The 17,580-nt window shown below is 47.5% G+C and overlaps 1 protein-coding gene and 1 long non-coding RNA gene across 4 annotated transcripts in view; one reads left to right on the top strand and one right to left on the bottom strand.

The window, feature by feature from the left end:
- Positions 1–1,698, bottom strand: part of MAPKAPK2 (MAPK activated protein kinase 2) — a 63,390-nt gene extending 61,692 nt beyond the window's left edge. For both annotated transcript variants that reach the window (XM_064477127.1, XM_010991340.3), the window contains exon 1: positions 1,031–1,698. In XM_064477127.1, the coding sequence (XP_064333197.1) occupies positions 1,031–1,357 (327 nt within the window). In that variant the 5' untranslated portion in view covers positions 1,358–1,698. The remainder of the gene's footprint in view (positions 1–1,030) is intronic.
- LOC116148687 (uncharacterized) lies at positions 196–13,955 on the top strand. Of its 2 annotated transcripts, XR_010377118.1 has the most exons (6): positions 196–318; positions 1,990–2,095; positions 4,579–6,583; positions 6,983–7,015; positions 8,831–8,927; positions 13,169–13,955. It is a non-coding gene; the product is annotated as an uncharacterized LOC116148687 (long non-coding RNA). The 2 variants fall into 2 exon arrangements; XR_010377117.1 differs by lacking the exon at positions 4,579–6,583.
- Positions 13,956–17,580: the final 3,625 nt, after the last annotated feature.

The following is a 17,580-nucleotide window of genomic DNA, read 5'->3' as shown; positions in this document are numbered from 1 at the left end:
CTTCAAGTCCGTTCTGTTTAACTTCCAAAGTAGGTAGTTCCACTTAAATCCTCATTCTCCCCCCTACCAAACCCCCTTTAAAAAAAAAAAAAAAAAAGAAAAGGTCGGCTTTCCCTAGCTCAAGGAAAGTGACCTCTCCTACTGCCCACCAATCGCCCATGTCCAGGACTCAAGTGGCCATCTACGATTTGGGGAATCGTCACGGGGCGAAGCCGTGGTTTCCAGACTCGGTTTACAATGATCAATGGAGCTATGGAAACAGCAGACACCGCGCTGGAGCCTGCTGGCCTTCCATCTGGAGCTTCACAGGCACTGAAGGTAGGAGGGGGCCTGATCTCAGATCAAAACAATCCCTCCCCCGGCGCCCGGGGGGGCGGTGTCCCCGCGGAATCTCCAGCCTTGCACCTCCCTGGCCTGCGCGCCCCAAGGCGGCACAGCCGCGCTCGGGAGGCCCAGGGAAGTGAAATCACACATTCCGGCTCCCAAATAAGGAGCGAGGCTAAATAAACCTCTGAGATCCGACTTCTCCAAACCAACCGACCAACCAGCTCAATGAGTAATGGGCCTTTTGTGCCCGCAGAAAGAAAGAAAGGAGGGAGGAGAGGATGGGGAACCACAACCCCCGAAAATCATTTCCTTGAGACAAGGAGGAAATTAGCAGAAGTGGTCCCGAAGCCGACCGTTGCCAACTCGGCTGGATCCCGCTCAAACCCAAAATGGCAGAGTTCTCCCGAGTCCTCTCAAGTCCCTGCCACTCACACCCGGAGGTGACCGGAAACTCGGTCTCAATGGAGTGGTCCGCCGGGACCTGACCTTCCCGCTGCCCCCCGCCCCCTGCCGCGCACTTGGCACCGCTCGCGCGCGCGGGACGCACAGCCCCGCCGCGGCCACTCCTCCGCGGCCCCGACCGAGGAAAGCGTCGGCGCGACCAAGCCGAGCCGCCGTGCGCTTCGGCAGCTCGGGAGCGCCGGGGGTCGACACCGGGAGTCGCCCTCCGCCCGTCCTCTCCTCCCCCGGCCCCCAGACCTACTTTTAGGGCGAATTTCTCCTGGGTCCTCTTGTTGAAGATCTGCAAAACTTTCCCGTTGATGCCCAGTCCCAGGACCTGGGTGGTGACCTTGTAGTCGTCGATGATGGCGTTCTTCTTGATCTGCAGGCTCGACTTGACGTGGAACTGGGGGAACTGCTGCGGGGGCTGCGGCGGCGGCGGCTGGGCCGGGGGGTGAGGCTGGGCCGGGGCGGGGGGCGGCGGCGGCGGGTTGGGGAAGAGCACCGGCGCTGGACAGCATGGTGCGGCGGCGGCGGCGGCGGCGGCGGCGGCGGCGGGCTGAGGAACCGCACCGGAGTTGGACAGCATGGTGCCCGGAGACGCGGGAGCAGCGGCGGGAGGGCCCGCGGCCGGCCCCTCCTCCGGCTCCGGACGGGGTCCCCGCCACCCCCCGCCCGGCTGCGAAGTTTGCTCCGGGCTGGAGCCGGCTTCCTCGCCCGGGCCCGGCTCCAGGCTCGGCGGGTCGAGGGGCTCCGTGGGGCCCGCCGTGGGCCGCTGGCGCCCACCGGCCCTCTCCCTCCCTCCCACCCTCCCCCCGGGGGCCAGGCGCACTGTGGAACGCGGGACGGCGGGGGCCCGGCCGGGGGGAAGCGGCCGCGCGACAAAGTACCCAGCCCGGGGGCCGGCGGCCGCGTCACAGCCTCGTCTGCGTCCGGGGCCGGTCCTTAAAGGGGAGGGTCGGAGGGGGCAGGGCTTGGGGGAGGCGGGGCGGCGCCGAGGAGGCGTGGGCGTGGGGCGGGGCCAGCCTTAAAGGGGAGGACGCGAGGCATCCGGATCGTGGAGGGCGGGAGCTGGGGACCGGGGCTGGGGACAGGGAGTGGGGACCGAGAAATCTTATTTCTTAATTAATCAGAGCCACGTAAAGAGAGGGGGAGGCGTATGAAAGTAGCTGCATAATCAGATAGAAAATCCACTTTTCTCCAATTGTCCGGCTCTTTTAGGCTGCAGCAGCCGGAGTGTCATTTGAAGAAGAAGGATGACTAGTATGAGCCAGATGAGACCTCGGAGTGAGCAGGAGTTACAGAGGCCATTCATCCCAGGAACAGGGTAAGGCAAATATGAACTGTTTTCTTAACTTGAACACTTTCCTCTGAGTTTTGCACTTCTTTTCTCATAAATTTCTTTTATTATTTGATGATTATGAACAACTTAGTCATTATACCTTTGAACATTTTGTTCATGTAAGTGAGCTAAAAAGGAAGGGATGCAGGGTGGGAAGAGGATGGATTGACATTCAGACTGGCTGAATCAGGAGCCTTTTCCCTCGCCTGGCTGTGTGAGCCTGAGCAAGCTGGTGCACCTCTCCCAGTGGGAAGAATAGCACTACCTTTACATAGGGTGTGGAGAGAATTCCCTGAGACAAGGTACCAAAAGAGAAGGTCTGGGGAATAGACCCTGATTTCCAACGTGGAAGAGTTAGCCCCTGAACCTACAGCCATAAGAAATGGGTAGTTTTGAAGAACCCAAGTTCTAATCCAGGTTAGCCCCATGACTTTGAGGAAGATACCAAGGATCTAGCTGGACCTAAGCATAGCCCAGATGAGGGGAGGCCCTCAATATCAGCTGCCAGAGGATCTCCATACACATTCTGATGGGGTTTGGGTATGATCATCAAATACATCCCTGCCATCCTCCTCCCCACTCTGACTAGTAGAACATTTGAGAAATAAGACAAAGGAACCAGACTGGCAAAGACAAATCCTCAGCTTAATTACTGATAAAGCCGAATTAGAGAATGTGACTTGACCTATGGCCACACGTGGCGCCTGATATGTTCCCCCAACACTCTAGAGCCCCCTTGTCTGGGGAGACCCAGCTCAGAGAGAAGCAGAGGAGGAAACATCCTAAGGAGAGGTGCCCTTGGGGACCAAGCCCAGGCAAGGAAGGAGTGAGGGGTAACCTGAAAGATAGAAGTTACTTTCCTAGCGCAGTCCCTTCCTGGGACCAACTCCAGAGCTCAACTCCATAGGCCAAGCAGAAAAACGGTTCCCCCAACACAAATACTTGCTCTTCCTGAGCAGTTAATTTAGTGTACACCTTGGTTTTGGGCCATGCTCGGCCCTGCAGTGGTAGATGGTGTTCATCTGCCGGGAAGACAGACAGGTAGAAGCAGACAGCATCAAGAGAGTGGTCCTCTGTCTGCAGTAGCCGGAGCTTCCTCTTGTGCTAGAGTGTGGATACGGTTAGACAGTTCCCCATTCCTCTGACTCCTTAAAGGTAAAAAGACGACCACAGAGACAGCTCACCCTTCTTCCGTCCTGCTATCACCTCCCCGAGGCACACTCGGGAGATGCTCAAGGACTGAGAGAAGGATGCAAAGATGGGGAAGTGGAAGCATCAGCTGCTCCGTCTCAGCTTGGTAGGAGGTCCCTGGGCTGGGGCTGCGCAGGGCTGGGAGCTGACCTTTTTCCCTCTGCAGAGGGTCCCCGGGGGCTTCCTCCTGCTTGGCGCTGAGCTTTCACCTGCTTCTCTCCACAAGGCTAGAAAGAGGATAAGCTCTTTTTGCCCCATCAAAGAAAGCAAGGCATAGTGGAAAGAAAACAGAATTTAGAGACAAATGACCTGAATTCAACCCTCTCCTCAAGTTGAGTTACCAGCCATTTATCCTCTCTGTATCAAAAAAAAAAAAATAAGAAAAATAATAAAGTTGAATTTCAGGGCTGAGTGAGAATTAAATGAGATTTGCTTATGAGAACACCACACAAACAATAAATGATCTTGAAATAGTCTATATTGTCATTATTGAGGCGTTGCTGGCTTGCTCCTCTGCGCTGTGCCCACTGCCTGAGGATCTGTCCCTGATATCAAAGCTGCCTTCCTATCCATCTGGGGCTCTGGGGAGATGCTGCAGCCCAGGGACCTAGGAACAACCAGACAACTGACACCGCAGCTGGGGCTTCCTCCTGGAATTACAGGGACCGGTTAGGCCTAGGGGGCACAGGAGGACTCTAAGGGCATGTGCACGGTGCACAGAGGTTACATAAACTGCACTCAGAAAACACGCACATATACAACACAAACACAGAAGCACAGCATGCCTGGCATGTAACAGACACAGAATCAATGTCTCACGGATGTTCACCGGATCTGTGGATTGCTTTGGGTAATAGAACCATTTTGATAATGTTGATTCTTACAATCCAAGAGCACAAGGTATCTTTCCATTTCTTTGTACCATCTTTAGTTTCTTTCATCAATGCTTTACAGTTTTCAGAATATAAGTAACCTCCTTGGTTAAGTTTATTTCTAGGTATTTTGTGGGTTTTGGTGCAATGGAAAAGTTTATGCCACTTATAAAATACTGGTTTTTGAAGGGAAAAAAAAAAGTGAACCAAGGGCCACAAATGGCAAAATATCCTTCTCTTTTATGGGTGAGTTGCATTCCATTACATACATATATGCTACATCTGTATCCATTCATCTATTGATGTGCACTTAGAATGCATTCATATCTTGGCAGTTATAAATAATGTTGCTGTTAATAGTGGGGTGTGTGTATCTTTTTGAATTAATGTTTCTGTTTTTCTCAGATATATGTCCAGGAGTGGAATTGCTGGACATACAGTGGCTCTATTTTTAGGTTTTTGAGAAACCACCATATTGTTTCCATAGTGGCTGCACCAATTTACATTCCCACCAACAGTATACAAGGGTTCCCTTTTCTCCACATCCTTACCAACATTTGTTATTTGTGTTCTTTTTGATGCTGGCCATTCTGACAGGTGTGAGATAATATCCCTTTGTGATTTTGATTGCATTTCCCTGATATTAGTGATGCTGAGCAACTTTTCATGTCCCTGTTGGCCAACTGCATTTCTTCCGGAAAAAAATGTCTGTTCAATTCTTCTGCCCATATTTTAAATGGGTTGTTTATTTGTTTCTTTGCTTAACTGAAGTACAGTTGATTTAAAATGTTAAAAAATAAAAAGTCTCATGGATGAATAATAACTGGGGTGTGAGATGGGCTAAAGGAAGAACCACAAGGCAAGAGGTCCAGAATCTTAAGTTCCATTCCAGTACTAACCAGCTATGTAACCTCATGAAAGTCCATGCTTCAGTTCCCTCTTTCTCATCTGTAAAATAAGAATAATAACCTCTATCCTGCCTCTCGTGTAGAACTATGTAGAGCGATTGTAAGGATAAAATAAAATATTTTTTCTGTAATAACCTAATCATGGAAAAGAATCTGAAAAAGAATAGATATAGACATATATACGTACTTATGTATAACTGAATCACTCTACTGCACAGCTGAATCTGACACAACATTGTAAATCAACTATACCTCAATAAAAAAAAATTTTTTTTCCCTTGGGACACTGAAGTCCAAAGTCCTAGTTGTATAACACCATCTCTCAACCATCTATAATGAACTATTAAACAGTTTTTATGGGTGTGTAGAAGCACTTCAAAAGTTAAAAGTCTATGCAGATAGAAAGTACTATTTTTGTCTACTGTTGACATGCAAACACATATGCCATGCAACACTCTAAACACAAAGACAATTTAAAAACCTCAGGTATATAGAATTGGATTCATTATAATCCTTGATTCATGACATTCCCTCGTCATTGAATCATTGGACCATGTATCTCTGCCTTTACTTAGTTAGCTATTAGTTATTTTTAATAATGCAGTAGGCACCTGCAAATCCACTGCCCAAAATAAAAATTAGGACTCTGACAATAGCAGACCCCTAACTAGGTGGTTCCTCCATCCGTCCCTGCCCCACTTCTGTTTTCTCAGAAACAAGATAACCATTATCCTGAGTCATACATTCATCATTCCCTTGCTTTCCTTTTGTGTAATTTTATTTCATAAGGACACATTAAAGGTATAGGTATCTGACTTTCATAAAAGGTGAAGCTCTTGTCTTAAAAGGGAAATGGGTCAGGGTGACATTATTAGCAAGATGGGATTAAAATAAGAAAACATCTTTTCATAGTTTCAGAGTATTCCCCCACCACCTCATGATGATAATGACAAAGATGAAGATAATTACTGAGTGCTTACTCTGTGCCCAACACTGTGCTCAGCCCTTCATTGTCTCTTTTAAATCTCATATGGATCTGTGATAGAGTTTGCTAGTTGTTTTGGCCAATATCCACTTCCCCTTCTTTGATAGTAAAGAATCTCCAATGTTCACATGACTACCTGGAATAAAAACTACATTTCTCAGCCCTGGTTACAGCTGGTTGTGTTCATGACTTGTAAATGAAGCTGTTAAGGGAAGAGGTAGATCCTCTCCTCTTCTCTCTCTTTTCTTCTCCTTTCTGGTGGTTGGAATAAAAATGTAATGGCTGGAGCTGGAGCATCCATCTTGTCTCATGAAGTGACAATGACAGAGCAAAAGGATAGAAGGAGCCTATGTCCTTCCATCAATGGATCATGGATTCATCAAATCAGCTGTAAACAACTTACCCAGACTTTTATACGAAACAGAAAGAAATGTCCTTCCTATTACAGTAACTGCTGTTCTAAGTTTTCTATTACTCATAGCCAAACCCCATCCTAACTATTACGTCACTCTATGAGGTATGTACTGTTATCCTCATTTACCTATTTTATAAATGAGAAAACTGAGTCTTAGAGAAATTAAATAACTTCCCAAGGGTTACACAGCTAGCAAAGCACAGAACCCAGGTCTTTCTGACCCAAAGTCCATTTTCATGGCCCTGACTCTAAATCCTAAGCAGACACACACCCACATATCCTTCTTGATGTTAGGAACATGTTATCTGCCATTTCCAGGCAGGAATGGCCTAAAGGGGTCTGGGCTACACTTTCCATTTGAGATAAGCTAAAATCTCCCATACCCCAATATCCTTCCATCTTGGCCTAATCTCTTACAGAGTATATGGTTCTGTGTTAATTTGCATGCCTGGGTAATGTCAGAGAACTAATCAGCAATCTATGACAATCTCTCTTCTCCAGGCTTCCCCCACCCTGCCTTCACACAATCAGAAGGTAAAATTTTCTTATTTTACTATGATGTGACGTTATGAATGAATGACAGGGTGAAAAAATCTATGGACGTGAATTTCTTGCACATTTGCAGATAACACGCTCTTAATGAGATACGGTTAACCATAGACTGATAAAGTGGCTTCTGGGACTATTGCTAAGCCCATAAGTGCACACAAAGTACTGCAGAAGGGAGCATAGTTCACAAGAAGAGTTCTGTTCACTGAAAACTCACTCTTGGAAAGGAAAATGACTTGAAGCCATGGAGAGATGCAACCTTCATGTCATAGGCTAGTATTTCTTTGAGAAATTGAGAAATTCTCCAACACAAAAATGACACATATAAGAATCATTAGTCACAAAAATTTCTGCAAGTGCCAAGGGATAGTCCACAGGAAGAAATTTTACCCAAATTTTACAATGTAAGGACATCTCAGAGAGGAAGAAATGCTTTGCCCTCTCACCCCAATGTCCTTGTCTGCACACCATCCTTTGAGAGTTCAATGCCCCAGCAGGGAGCAGCTGGAGCAGAGGGGAAGCATGGGAATTGGAAGAGGAAGAAGGAAGTACCCAAAGGGGAACAGAAACTTAGCCTCTATGCATCAACAGACAGCATCATCCAAAGGGACTACAAATGGGGCTAACTAAGACTACAGGAAGCCTAATTATTAGTTCTGTGCCTTGGTATGGGAAATAGAGGGAAAGGAGGTAAACATTCCACCATTCAAGGAAGCCCAAGGCTGTCGTCCCAGTATTAAAAGCTTTGCCCCTCCAGTCTAGCCTAGATCTGGCATGTCAGTTGCAATTCAGATGAGCTTGCGGTCTGGATAGTGAAACTGGGAAGGAAAAAAGTCAAGGGGATTTGCCATCCAGGAACACCACCAGAGTGTGTGTCAACCCCAAGGGTCATTTGGTCAGTCTGGTGACCTGATGACCCCTGGAATTTTTTTTTTTCTGTCCCTCATTGAAGATGTGTAAATGGGAGCGGGAGGGTAGGAAAGGTAGGAGGAGCTGTGAGTGTGTGTGTGTGTGTGTGTGTGTGTGTGTGTGTGTTTGTAATGGGAAGTGATTTCCTAAATAGCATTGAAATTATGAGACCATAATTTCAAGGAAGCAGAACATAGTGGAGTCAAAGCCTGGGTTCAAATCCCACCCACCTCCACCACTTCTGTAATCACTGCACCTCTGCATTCTTTCTATATTATGAAGGGGTGATAAAATTTCCTAGATTAATTATGTGTGCAACACTCTGAGCCATTACTGACACACAGGAATTGACCTCTGTAAATGTAGGCTGTTATTACCAATCACTTTCATACCAATCATCTCCCTCAGTCCTCTCAACAAGGCTGTACTCGGTCTTACTTCTGCAATTTTGATCATTGAAAACACTGGGGCTTAGAATTGTAAATCACCGGCCAAAGTCATCACATTAGAACAGAAGAGCTAGAATTCAGGCTGATGCTGTTTCCACTCATGTCAGGTTCCATGTTCCTAAATGCTCCTGTAAGTGGTCCAGCCACCTGACACCTGCCAGGCCACCGTGGGGAAGCCATCCCTGCCTGAGAGCATGGCTTATGAAAAGGAGACATATCCTGCAACCTGCAGCTTACTCAGATTCCAAAAACTCTTCCTCTGAGACACGGAGTTGAAGGCAATGAATAAAGTAATGGGAGCATTAATGAATTTGGGATCTTAAGCTTTTCAGGAAGAACGTAAATGTGTGAGGTATACGGGATAGAGCCTACGTTTTGTTTTGTTTTTGCTCACTAAATGCCAGAGGTAGGAGCTAATCTTTTCCCCACATTTCTCTTTCAGTTATGAAAGCTATACCATCGTAGAGATGAAAAGGACCAATAGAAATCACCTGATCTGTCAACTTCCTCAAAAGACCACACCTGCATTTGACAAGTTGGTATGTGACCTTAAAAACTTCAGGCTCTCAGAACTTCTGGTGCCTCGCTACACCACAAGAGGAAGTTCTTCCTTTTGTATGACCCACATAGTACATGCTGCAGGCAAATCCCTCTCACTCCTGGAAGCTCATGCATTGATGCTGGCGAGGGGGTCTAAGAAGGCACTGGAGAGATGTCTGGAGTGCCCCTCCATTGGAGCAGTAGGTGCGGGGGAAAATCGGATGTGCTGGCAGAGAGAAGTTGGCATGTGGTCCAGCCTAACACCTGCACCTGCCCTCCCCCCACCAATTTTGCACCCTCTTTCATATCCACAGACATTAACTGAGCACCAGTTAGGGCCAAGTATTGTACTGACTCAGGGAATGCCTAGAGGACCCTGATAGGACTTGAATGCCTTGAGAAGTTTTGAGTATATATATATGTGTGTGTGTGTGTGTATATATATATATACATATATATAAATGATGGGTATGTATATACATAACATAACGTATCACTTTAACCCTTTTTTAAGTGTGCAGTTCAGAGGCATTAAGTACGTTCACATTGCTGTGCAGCCATCACCACCATCCATCTCCAGAATTTTTCATCTTCCCAAACGAATTCTCTGTACCCATTAAATAACAACTCTCCACTCCCATCCTCCTCCCAGCCCCTGGCAACCACCACTCCACTTCCCATCTTTATGGTTTTGACTACACTAGGTACCTCACATAAGGAATCATACATCAGTATTTGTCCTTTTGTGACTGACTTGTTTTACTTAATGTATTTAAATTAAGGTTCATCCATGTTGTAGCGATGTCAGACCTTCTTTCTTTTTTGTATGTGATCTATCATTGTCTGTATAAATGACCTTTTATTTATTCACTCATCCCTTGGTTTGCTTTTACCCTTTGGCTATTGTGAGTCATGATGCTATGCATACAGTTGTATAAATATCTGTTTGAGTCCCTGCTGACAATTGTTTTGGGTAGATACCCACAAGCTGAATGGCTGGATCATATGGTAAATCTGTTAAATTCTTTAAGAACATCTATGCTATTTTTCATAGCAGTTGCATGATTTTACATTCCCATTGGCAACGCATAGTTCCAGTTTCTCCACATTTTTTAGCTAACACTTGTGATTTTCTAGGGCTTTTTTGTTTTGTTTTGCTTTTTGGTTTTGGTATAGCCATCCTAACAGGTATAACTTTGAGAGGGTTTAAGCATAGGGCTCTAGAGCTCATAAACAGTAGAGACTCATCCAGAAAGTTCTTGCTGAAGAGATGACATTTAACCTAGGGATCTAAAGATGGGTGAGAATTCTCCAGGGAGAGGAGGAAAAAGAGGTTACACTAGACAATGGAGCAGAGAGAGGGGAGAAATTGCAAGGCCTGTTTAGAAGCAGCAGGCGATCAGCACGGGCTGGAATGTAGGGTGTGTGGGAGAGAGTGCCAAGATGTGAGGCGAAAGGTAGATCTAAGGGCTAGACATTCCACTAAGGCTCTGATCTTTGGGCAACAGGGAGCCAGTGGTAATATATGTGAAGGCGCTATGCAAACTTCAACACGTGAGATAAATGCAAGAACGTAAGACAAAAAAAAAAAAAAAAAGAAAAAAACGTTTTTAAAGAAACCAGTATCCTAAGACTAATACACAATACCTGGCAATTGGAGGCAGCTTCTGGCATCTACCAGGGAGGACGCTGGGTCCCCTGGGTGCTGGCTGGCCAACCCCTCCCTGCTGGCCTAGCGTGCAAAGGTAACCGATCAGCACGCATGGCCTGCCTCTGTCCACCTCTCTGGTAAGGAAGGGCTCCACTATCCGTTAGATGGGAGAGTGGCCTTCTAGGCCTGGAGGGGCCACAGGTCCACCCTCCTCCCTTCCAGACTGCTGTACTCAGCAATGCGTCATCCTTTTTTTTTTTTTTTTAACATTTTTTATTGAGTTATAATCATTTTACAATGTTGTGTCAAATTCCAGTGTAGAGCACAATTTTTCAGTTATACATGAACATATATATATATATGTGTGTATATATATATATATATATATATATATATATATATATATATATATATATATATATATTCATTGTCACAGCAACGCGTCATCTTTTAGTGCAAGATTCCATGTCATTCAGACACTCGGAAAATCTCAAGCCCGAGCAGCCACCTGCCTCTGACAGCCCCTTCTAAGCCTGAAGTCGAGCCCAGATGAGGCCTCCCCAGCAGTTGCCTCGCTGTCCCTTCTGTCCTGAGGGGCAAAGGACTCTTCTCTATATTTAACACATAGAAGACTTACAAAAGCACGGAATATTCTCTCTCTCTGGAACCTTTAATACATTCATGTGGTACAAAATGCAAAAGCCCAAAAGGATAGAGAGTAAACGGCTCCCTCCCACTCGAGGCCCTCAGCCCCCCAGTTCTCTACCCCCATTTTCTCGTGCATCCTTCCAGGGATATTTGAGCCAGTCCAACCTTCCACTTAGGAACTAGCATGGACTGTGCTTGGCCTAAATCCCAGGACATCCGATCTTAAACTCTGAAGTCACACTATTAAGATGGAAGCCCTGGACCAGCCGAGTCACCCTGCAGTCCGGCCTTTACTCTGGGCCCTGCTGGAGTGTGTGGCCTCTCCTGGCATCAGTGAGGGAAGGGGTAGGAAGTGGGGATGATGGCTCCAGGGCAGAAGCAGGTCTATGAGTAGGGAAGGGGGTGAGACCAATCCTGGAAGAGGAGAGATGGGGCGATGTTGCCCGGTTCTGAGTGGGGGATGACTCTGACTCTGGGACTGGCTGCCCCCTTGTGTCTGCAGAGCCACCTGGTGTGAAGGCCCCTGTCACTCAGAGAATGACGGGAAGGGTAGCAGAGAGGGCCGTGTGGGCAGCCTTCCCCTGGGCCTTTCGCAGACAGGTCAGGACCCGAGCAGAGGTGTTTCTTCAAGTCTTGGTGTAATCACAGCTACCTCGGCCACTGAGCTCCCGCCCGCGTCACTCCCCAGGAATCTGGTTCTTGTTTGTGTGGTGATTACAGAGCCGAGTGGCCCTCCTCCGGCTTCCCCAGGGAGCGGGGAGCACTGGGGGAGCCCAGGGCCTGGAAAGGGTGACATGCTGAGTCGGAAAACCAGCAGGCTTCCTCACCAGGATGGGGCAGGGCAGGGCCTGGCGGGACTCCGGGGTGGCCTTGGCCAGGACACCTGGGACCATCTTCTACTGAGCTGGGGTGAGAAAGAAAGAAGCAGAAGAAGCAGATGAAGGTGAACGGGCCGGGACCAGGGACAAGGAACCAGGGAGAACTGGAGTCTAGATGACACCACCTGTTACATGCTCCGCACTGTGCTGAGAAAGGATGGAGCCCCACAGGGGCAGGGAAGCCCCTGCGGTGACTCAGGTCCCGCAAACCCCGTATCCATCCCTAGTGACTTGCCTGATGCCTGTCGCAGAATGCAACACCTATTTTTGCTGGGTGGGTGGAATGGAGGCTGGTGGATAGCACTCAGAGAAAGACATACAAATGTAACTTTAACAACAAAATAGAATTTTAATCATGGGTGTGATAATCACTCCCATTTATCAACCACTTATGACATTCCTGACACAATTCTAAGTGCTCCACGTATGAATGCGATCAATTTGCTCAACAACCCTACTGGGTAGGTGCTACTAGAATCCTTCCAGGGGCCCAGACAAGCAAACTGCGGCCCAGTGTATTTAAGTGCCTTAAAGTAAGGGCTGGAGTGGGGATTTAAATGCAGGAAGCTGGGACCCAGCCCCGTCTTCTTAGGCATGGGGCTCTGCTGAGCAGGAAGCAGGGCCAGCTGGAAAGTGGCCACCCAAAGACAGACAGCTTGAGGGTTTCTTCTCCCATCAGTGACCCTGCTGTGACCTCACTCCCATCCCAACCCTGGGTGGGCTCCACTGGACCCTGTTCCAAGCTCGGAAAAAAATGTTTTTCCCAAACCCAAATTCCAATGATCTGTTATTTTGGCTCAAGGTCTTGGTCTGAAAGCCATTAAAGGCGTGGGGACGAGACCAGGAACCCAGCAGCCTGCTCCCTCTCTCTCTCTCTGCTACCTGTCCCGAGGCCTTCTCTCCTCTGTCCCCTCTGCATTTCTCAGAACACAGTCCAAATGTGGGGTTATTTCCGAAACATCAGCTTCCTTCATTTACTCCCCACACAGCTGTCTGCTCTTCTCCCTGGGAAGCTGAACTAACAAAGTAGTCTGAAAATCGGGAAATTTCCACTGTTTTTCAGAGTTTCCAGGGGCCTTGGTGCTGCAAATGGATTTGTCACCGTGGGGTAATGACATTGCCCTATGCCTTGTTTTCCAACTACCGTTTATCCAGAATCAATTCCTGAGAAAGACAAAGGATGTGAATAATCAGCCGAGCAGATGGAACGTCAGGCAGCCAGTCCAGAAGAGAAAACACAGCTCCCCTGAAAGGAGAGAGAAGAAGGCATTTGACCTTGGGGAAGTCTGGCGGGGGCACAAAACAGACTTCAGAGAAAGGCTGGGGCTTGGACCTGGCCTCCACAGATAAGGTGTGTGGAGAGGAACCAATTAATCACTGGATGTGGCCTTTAACATCTTCTGACTACCGTGGGAAGCTCTCTCGAGGAAATGGGGAAGGAAGTTGTAAGGAAGGACCCTGAGGATATCACATGAAGGAGGAAGCATGAGCATTGGAATAAGGTTGAAATCACAAGTCCTGGAAACTAGTTATCTAAAGACACTCGTTCTAACACACACACACACATATACACACACACAGGACGTTGACAGAGCCTGTGGCAAGGCCACAGTTTTCTTTGGCTGGCCTCTTTGCCTTTAGGTCTGGCTGAGAAGATGGGCATTTATCATTGGGCATTTTCATCAGTTTCATTTCCTGTTTCTCATGCTGAAAACACAATAATCATCATAATGATAATAATCGTTCCTCAGGCTCGCTTCTGCCTCCTGTTTATCTAGGGCCTCCCAGAAGTGTGTGTACTCTATCAATTAACAGCTGGGGGTGGAGGCAGGCATGGAGGGGAGGGGAGAGGAGAGGAATTAGCAATGGAAATTATTAAACTCTTTTTTTTTTTTTTCCCAAGAGGAGGAAACTAAACGGGTTGGTTCCCTGAATGGCTATTTTCATCACAGACATGTTTGTAAATCTCTTCTCCCAGGGTCCTCCAAAAATAAATTCTTCCCTTAAACCTTTTCATCATCCAGTCTGTCCCAGTCTAGGAAATCCTTGTGCTCTGCTGCCCAGAGACCTTAGGCTGGCTTCCTAGACTCACACAGCAGATCAGCAGGAAAGACAGGACCAGACCTTGTGGTCTGTGCATCCATCACCATCTGTAATCAAGAAGGGAATTTCCAACTCTATGGGGAACTTGCAAAGTTGTTAGGAAAAACCACAACTATTTCTGCTCAGGAAAAAATATGCAGTCTTCCGCAGACTTGAAACCCCAGGGCAGTAAGAAAGAGCTTCATCTTACTGGGAGTGGGCTGGGAACACGGAAGATTAGGAGGCGGTAGGGGGACCAGCTTCCAGACTTTGATCAGGACAAGGGTTCATGGAATAGAGGCATCAGGTCAGTATTTTAATTTTTTACCACCAGTAAAAGGAGCTGTACTCCAAGGACAAATGTTGAGCACTTTGCAGGCTCTGGGGATACAGATGGGAGTGGAGGGAAGTGGGGGAGGGAGCCATTATCTTGATGAGGACGGTGATGTAGCCCTTCCTGAAGATCCTGCCCTCCCCTTGGGGATCTGAGGAGAAGGGGGGCGGAGGGAGGAAGCAGGTGGTTCAAGAGTCCGTTCTATACAAACAAAAAAGGCAGGTAAAGAAGAAAAAAAAAAAGAAAGAAAGAAAACCACCAGAGAGAGCCCCTAATTCATTGAGTTAAGATTTAAAAAAAAGAAAAGCTTCCTCTCAGACACAAAGACACACACAGACAGTCCTCCCACACAGACATACCCTGAAACAGCACTACGTAATGATGAGAGGATGTGATATCACACGTTTATTTATTGTGATATTCATTGTTGTTGAATTTTTCCCCTCCAGGGGAGAATCATAAGCCTGGGGCTGGGAGGGGAGTGCCAGGCTAAAAATGTGAAAATGAAAAGTTGACTGTGACCCTGTGAATAATCAACCTGGAGCTGTCAGGGGATGAGTCCGTGCAGGGAGGGACTAATAGTAACACCCACCTCGCACACAGCAATCACTACGTACCAGACACTGTTCTGAGCTCTCTGCATATATTTGTTCGTTTAACCCTTACAGCAAGCCTGGGAGATAGCTGCTCCTCTTACGATCCACACTCTTATCATCCACACTCATTTCAACCCTGGCTGCCCAGCGCTGCAGATCCTGTAAAGGGACTGGGTTATTCAGCCCCTCAACTCTGCCTCTCTTCCCAGCAGCAACTATCATAGGCCCAGGATAGGCATAGTTTGCAGGACCCAGCACAAAATGAAAATGCAGGACTCCTTGCTCTGAAATTATGAAGAATTTCAAGGGAGGGACAACAGAGCATCAGACTAAACACGGGTCCCTGCGTGACTATATGGGTCACACACCCCTGAAGCTGACGGGGCAGAGACCCTCCCTGAATCCTTGCACAGAACAGATGTGTTATCATCTACCATCCGTCCCGGGTGTGTGCCCAACTCCTGAACAAGGAAAGGGAACAAGAAAAACACACTGAACCCCAAATACATGGGGTCTCTGTGTACGGCTCTGTTGAAGAAGGTAGTCCAAGGTTGGTTTTCAGACTTGATCTAGATGATTTTTAAGATCTCTCCCAATTCTGTGTTAGGAAATTTAGCCTTTTGCTCTGCCCTCTCCTCACATCCCACACTCAGCTGGTTGGCAGTTCGTGCTGACTCTGTCTCAGCAAGGCCCCCGGGATCCTGCCCACTGTTCCATCTCCCCTGCTACTGCCCTGTTTCCTCTCACCTAGAAAATCCCAGTAACCAGCTAACTAGATTCCTCGCTTTCAACCCCCTCCTGTTCCCAATCCATCCTTCACTCTGCCTGTCACCCACAGGCTTTCACTCACCACTTTTGAGGATCTTCTCTCCTCTAGGTTGTGAGTTCTCTAGGGTGGGCACTCTGCTCCCAGGCACCTGTGCGTTCCTCAGTGGCCCTGAGAAGGGCAGTCTGTGCTTTCTGGCTACTTCTGCAATGCCTCCTTTGCACACCTCTCCTTTTCCTTCAGGCCCACGTTCTGGACTAAAGCTCAACCCTTGAACTCTCAATCAAGAGAGTACTGCTCTTCTGTCTAAATTCCAGAGGACAGCAGTCCAAAGTCCTACCTCCTATTACAATCAAAATGGCCAAGTGGGAAGATTAGGAAGATCTGCCTCCCAGTGGATCAGTAATGACCGGCAAGGATGCGAAGCCATGCGGAGGACTAATCGGCATTTCTTGCTTAGGACTGTAGATTGGGCTTGTTTGGCCTGGCTTTCACCAGAAGGGCAAAGAGCCTTGACTTCTGCAATCTTCACTACCCATCACAAAGTAATCGGCACCTCAGGACTATGTTGCGGAGTGACAGTCTTGACCTCTACTTTAGGGAAGAAGCCCCAGTCAGAGATGCTTCACCTCAACATCTTAAAACGTCTTACTGGTACCCTGATCTCATTGTAAGACCAACCTAAATTACCTTGGGCCAGAATATAACAACGTCGCCATACCAGTGAGGGTGCATTCAGCTGGAAAGGGAACTAGCAGTGGCTTAACCCATAAAGTCTAGACAATAGTTTCTTCATAAGACCTAAGGGAGGTAATCCCAGGTTGTTGGGCAGCTCAACAAAGTCGTCCACTACCATCAAAGGTCATCCTCAGCGGAATGGACATCATCCCCAGTTCAGCTCATCCCTTTCACTGATGCAAGGAGGCTGCAGCAACTCTAAGCTGCTCATCCCCAAGTGACATGGTTCAACAGAGCAAGGAAAGATGCAGGAGTGAAACAAAGAGTATAAATAAATTTTAAACGTTTAAAGGCTTCTTTTTCCTCCTGTGACTGTCTTAATTTCTCAAGGGAAAACATGTTTCCCAGAGAACCTCAGCAGATTCTCCCTTATATCTCATTGGCCAGAAGTGGGTCATGTGCTCATCCTCAACCAATCACTGGACAGAGGAAGTGGAAACTCCCCCAACCCCTCCCCTGAGGGAGGGAGGAGCCTACCCCAACCGAAGGAAAAAGGGGATGGTTTTTGAGTTGGGAACTGACAGTACTTGCCCCACTGCCACTCAGCTGACTCCTTCTCTGATGCTGTAACATGTTTAAGTATCCCTGGCCCTCAGCCCTGCCACTCCCTGACACCTGCCCCGTTTCTCCTAGCAGACTCACTACCAGATCCATGTAACTGCATTGCCTGCCTCCATTTCTTCACCTCCTCACCACTCCTCAGCTCTACAGAAGTCTGGCTTTTGTCTCATTCACTCTCCATCTACTTCTTATCTTAGCTCACTCCCTCAGTTAGATCTCTCTGCTGTATTTGACACTCTGCACAATCCTTTTTTGTTTGTTTTTTTTTTAATTGAAGTATAGTCAGTTACAATGTGTCCATTTCTGGTGTACAGCACAATGTCTCAGTCATGCATGTACATACATATATTCCTTTTCATATTCTTTTCATTACAGTTTACTACAAGATATTGAATATA

Source organism: Camelus dromedarius, chromosome 21, assembly GCF_036321535.1.
Source record: "Camelus dromedarius isolate mCamDro1 chromosome 21, mCamDro1.pat, whole genome shotgun sequence".
NCBI lineage: Eukaryota > Metazoa > Chordata > Mammalia > Artiodactyla > Camelidae > Camelus > Camelus dromedarius.
This window is presented reverse-complemented; position numbering and strand designations above follow the sequence as displayed.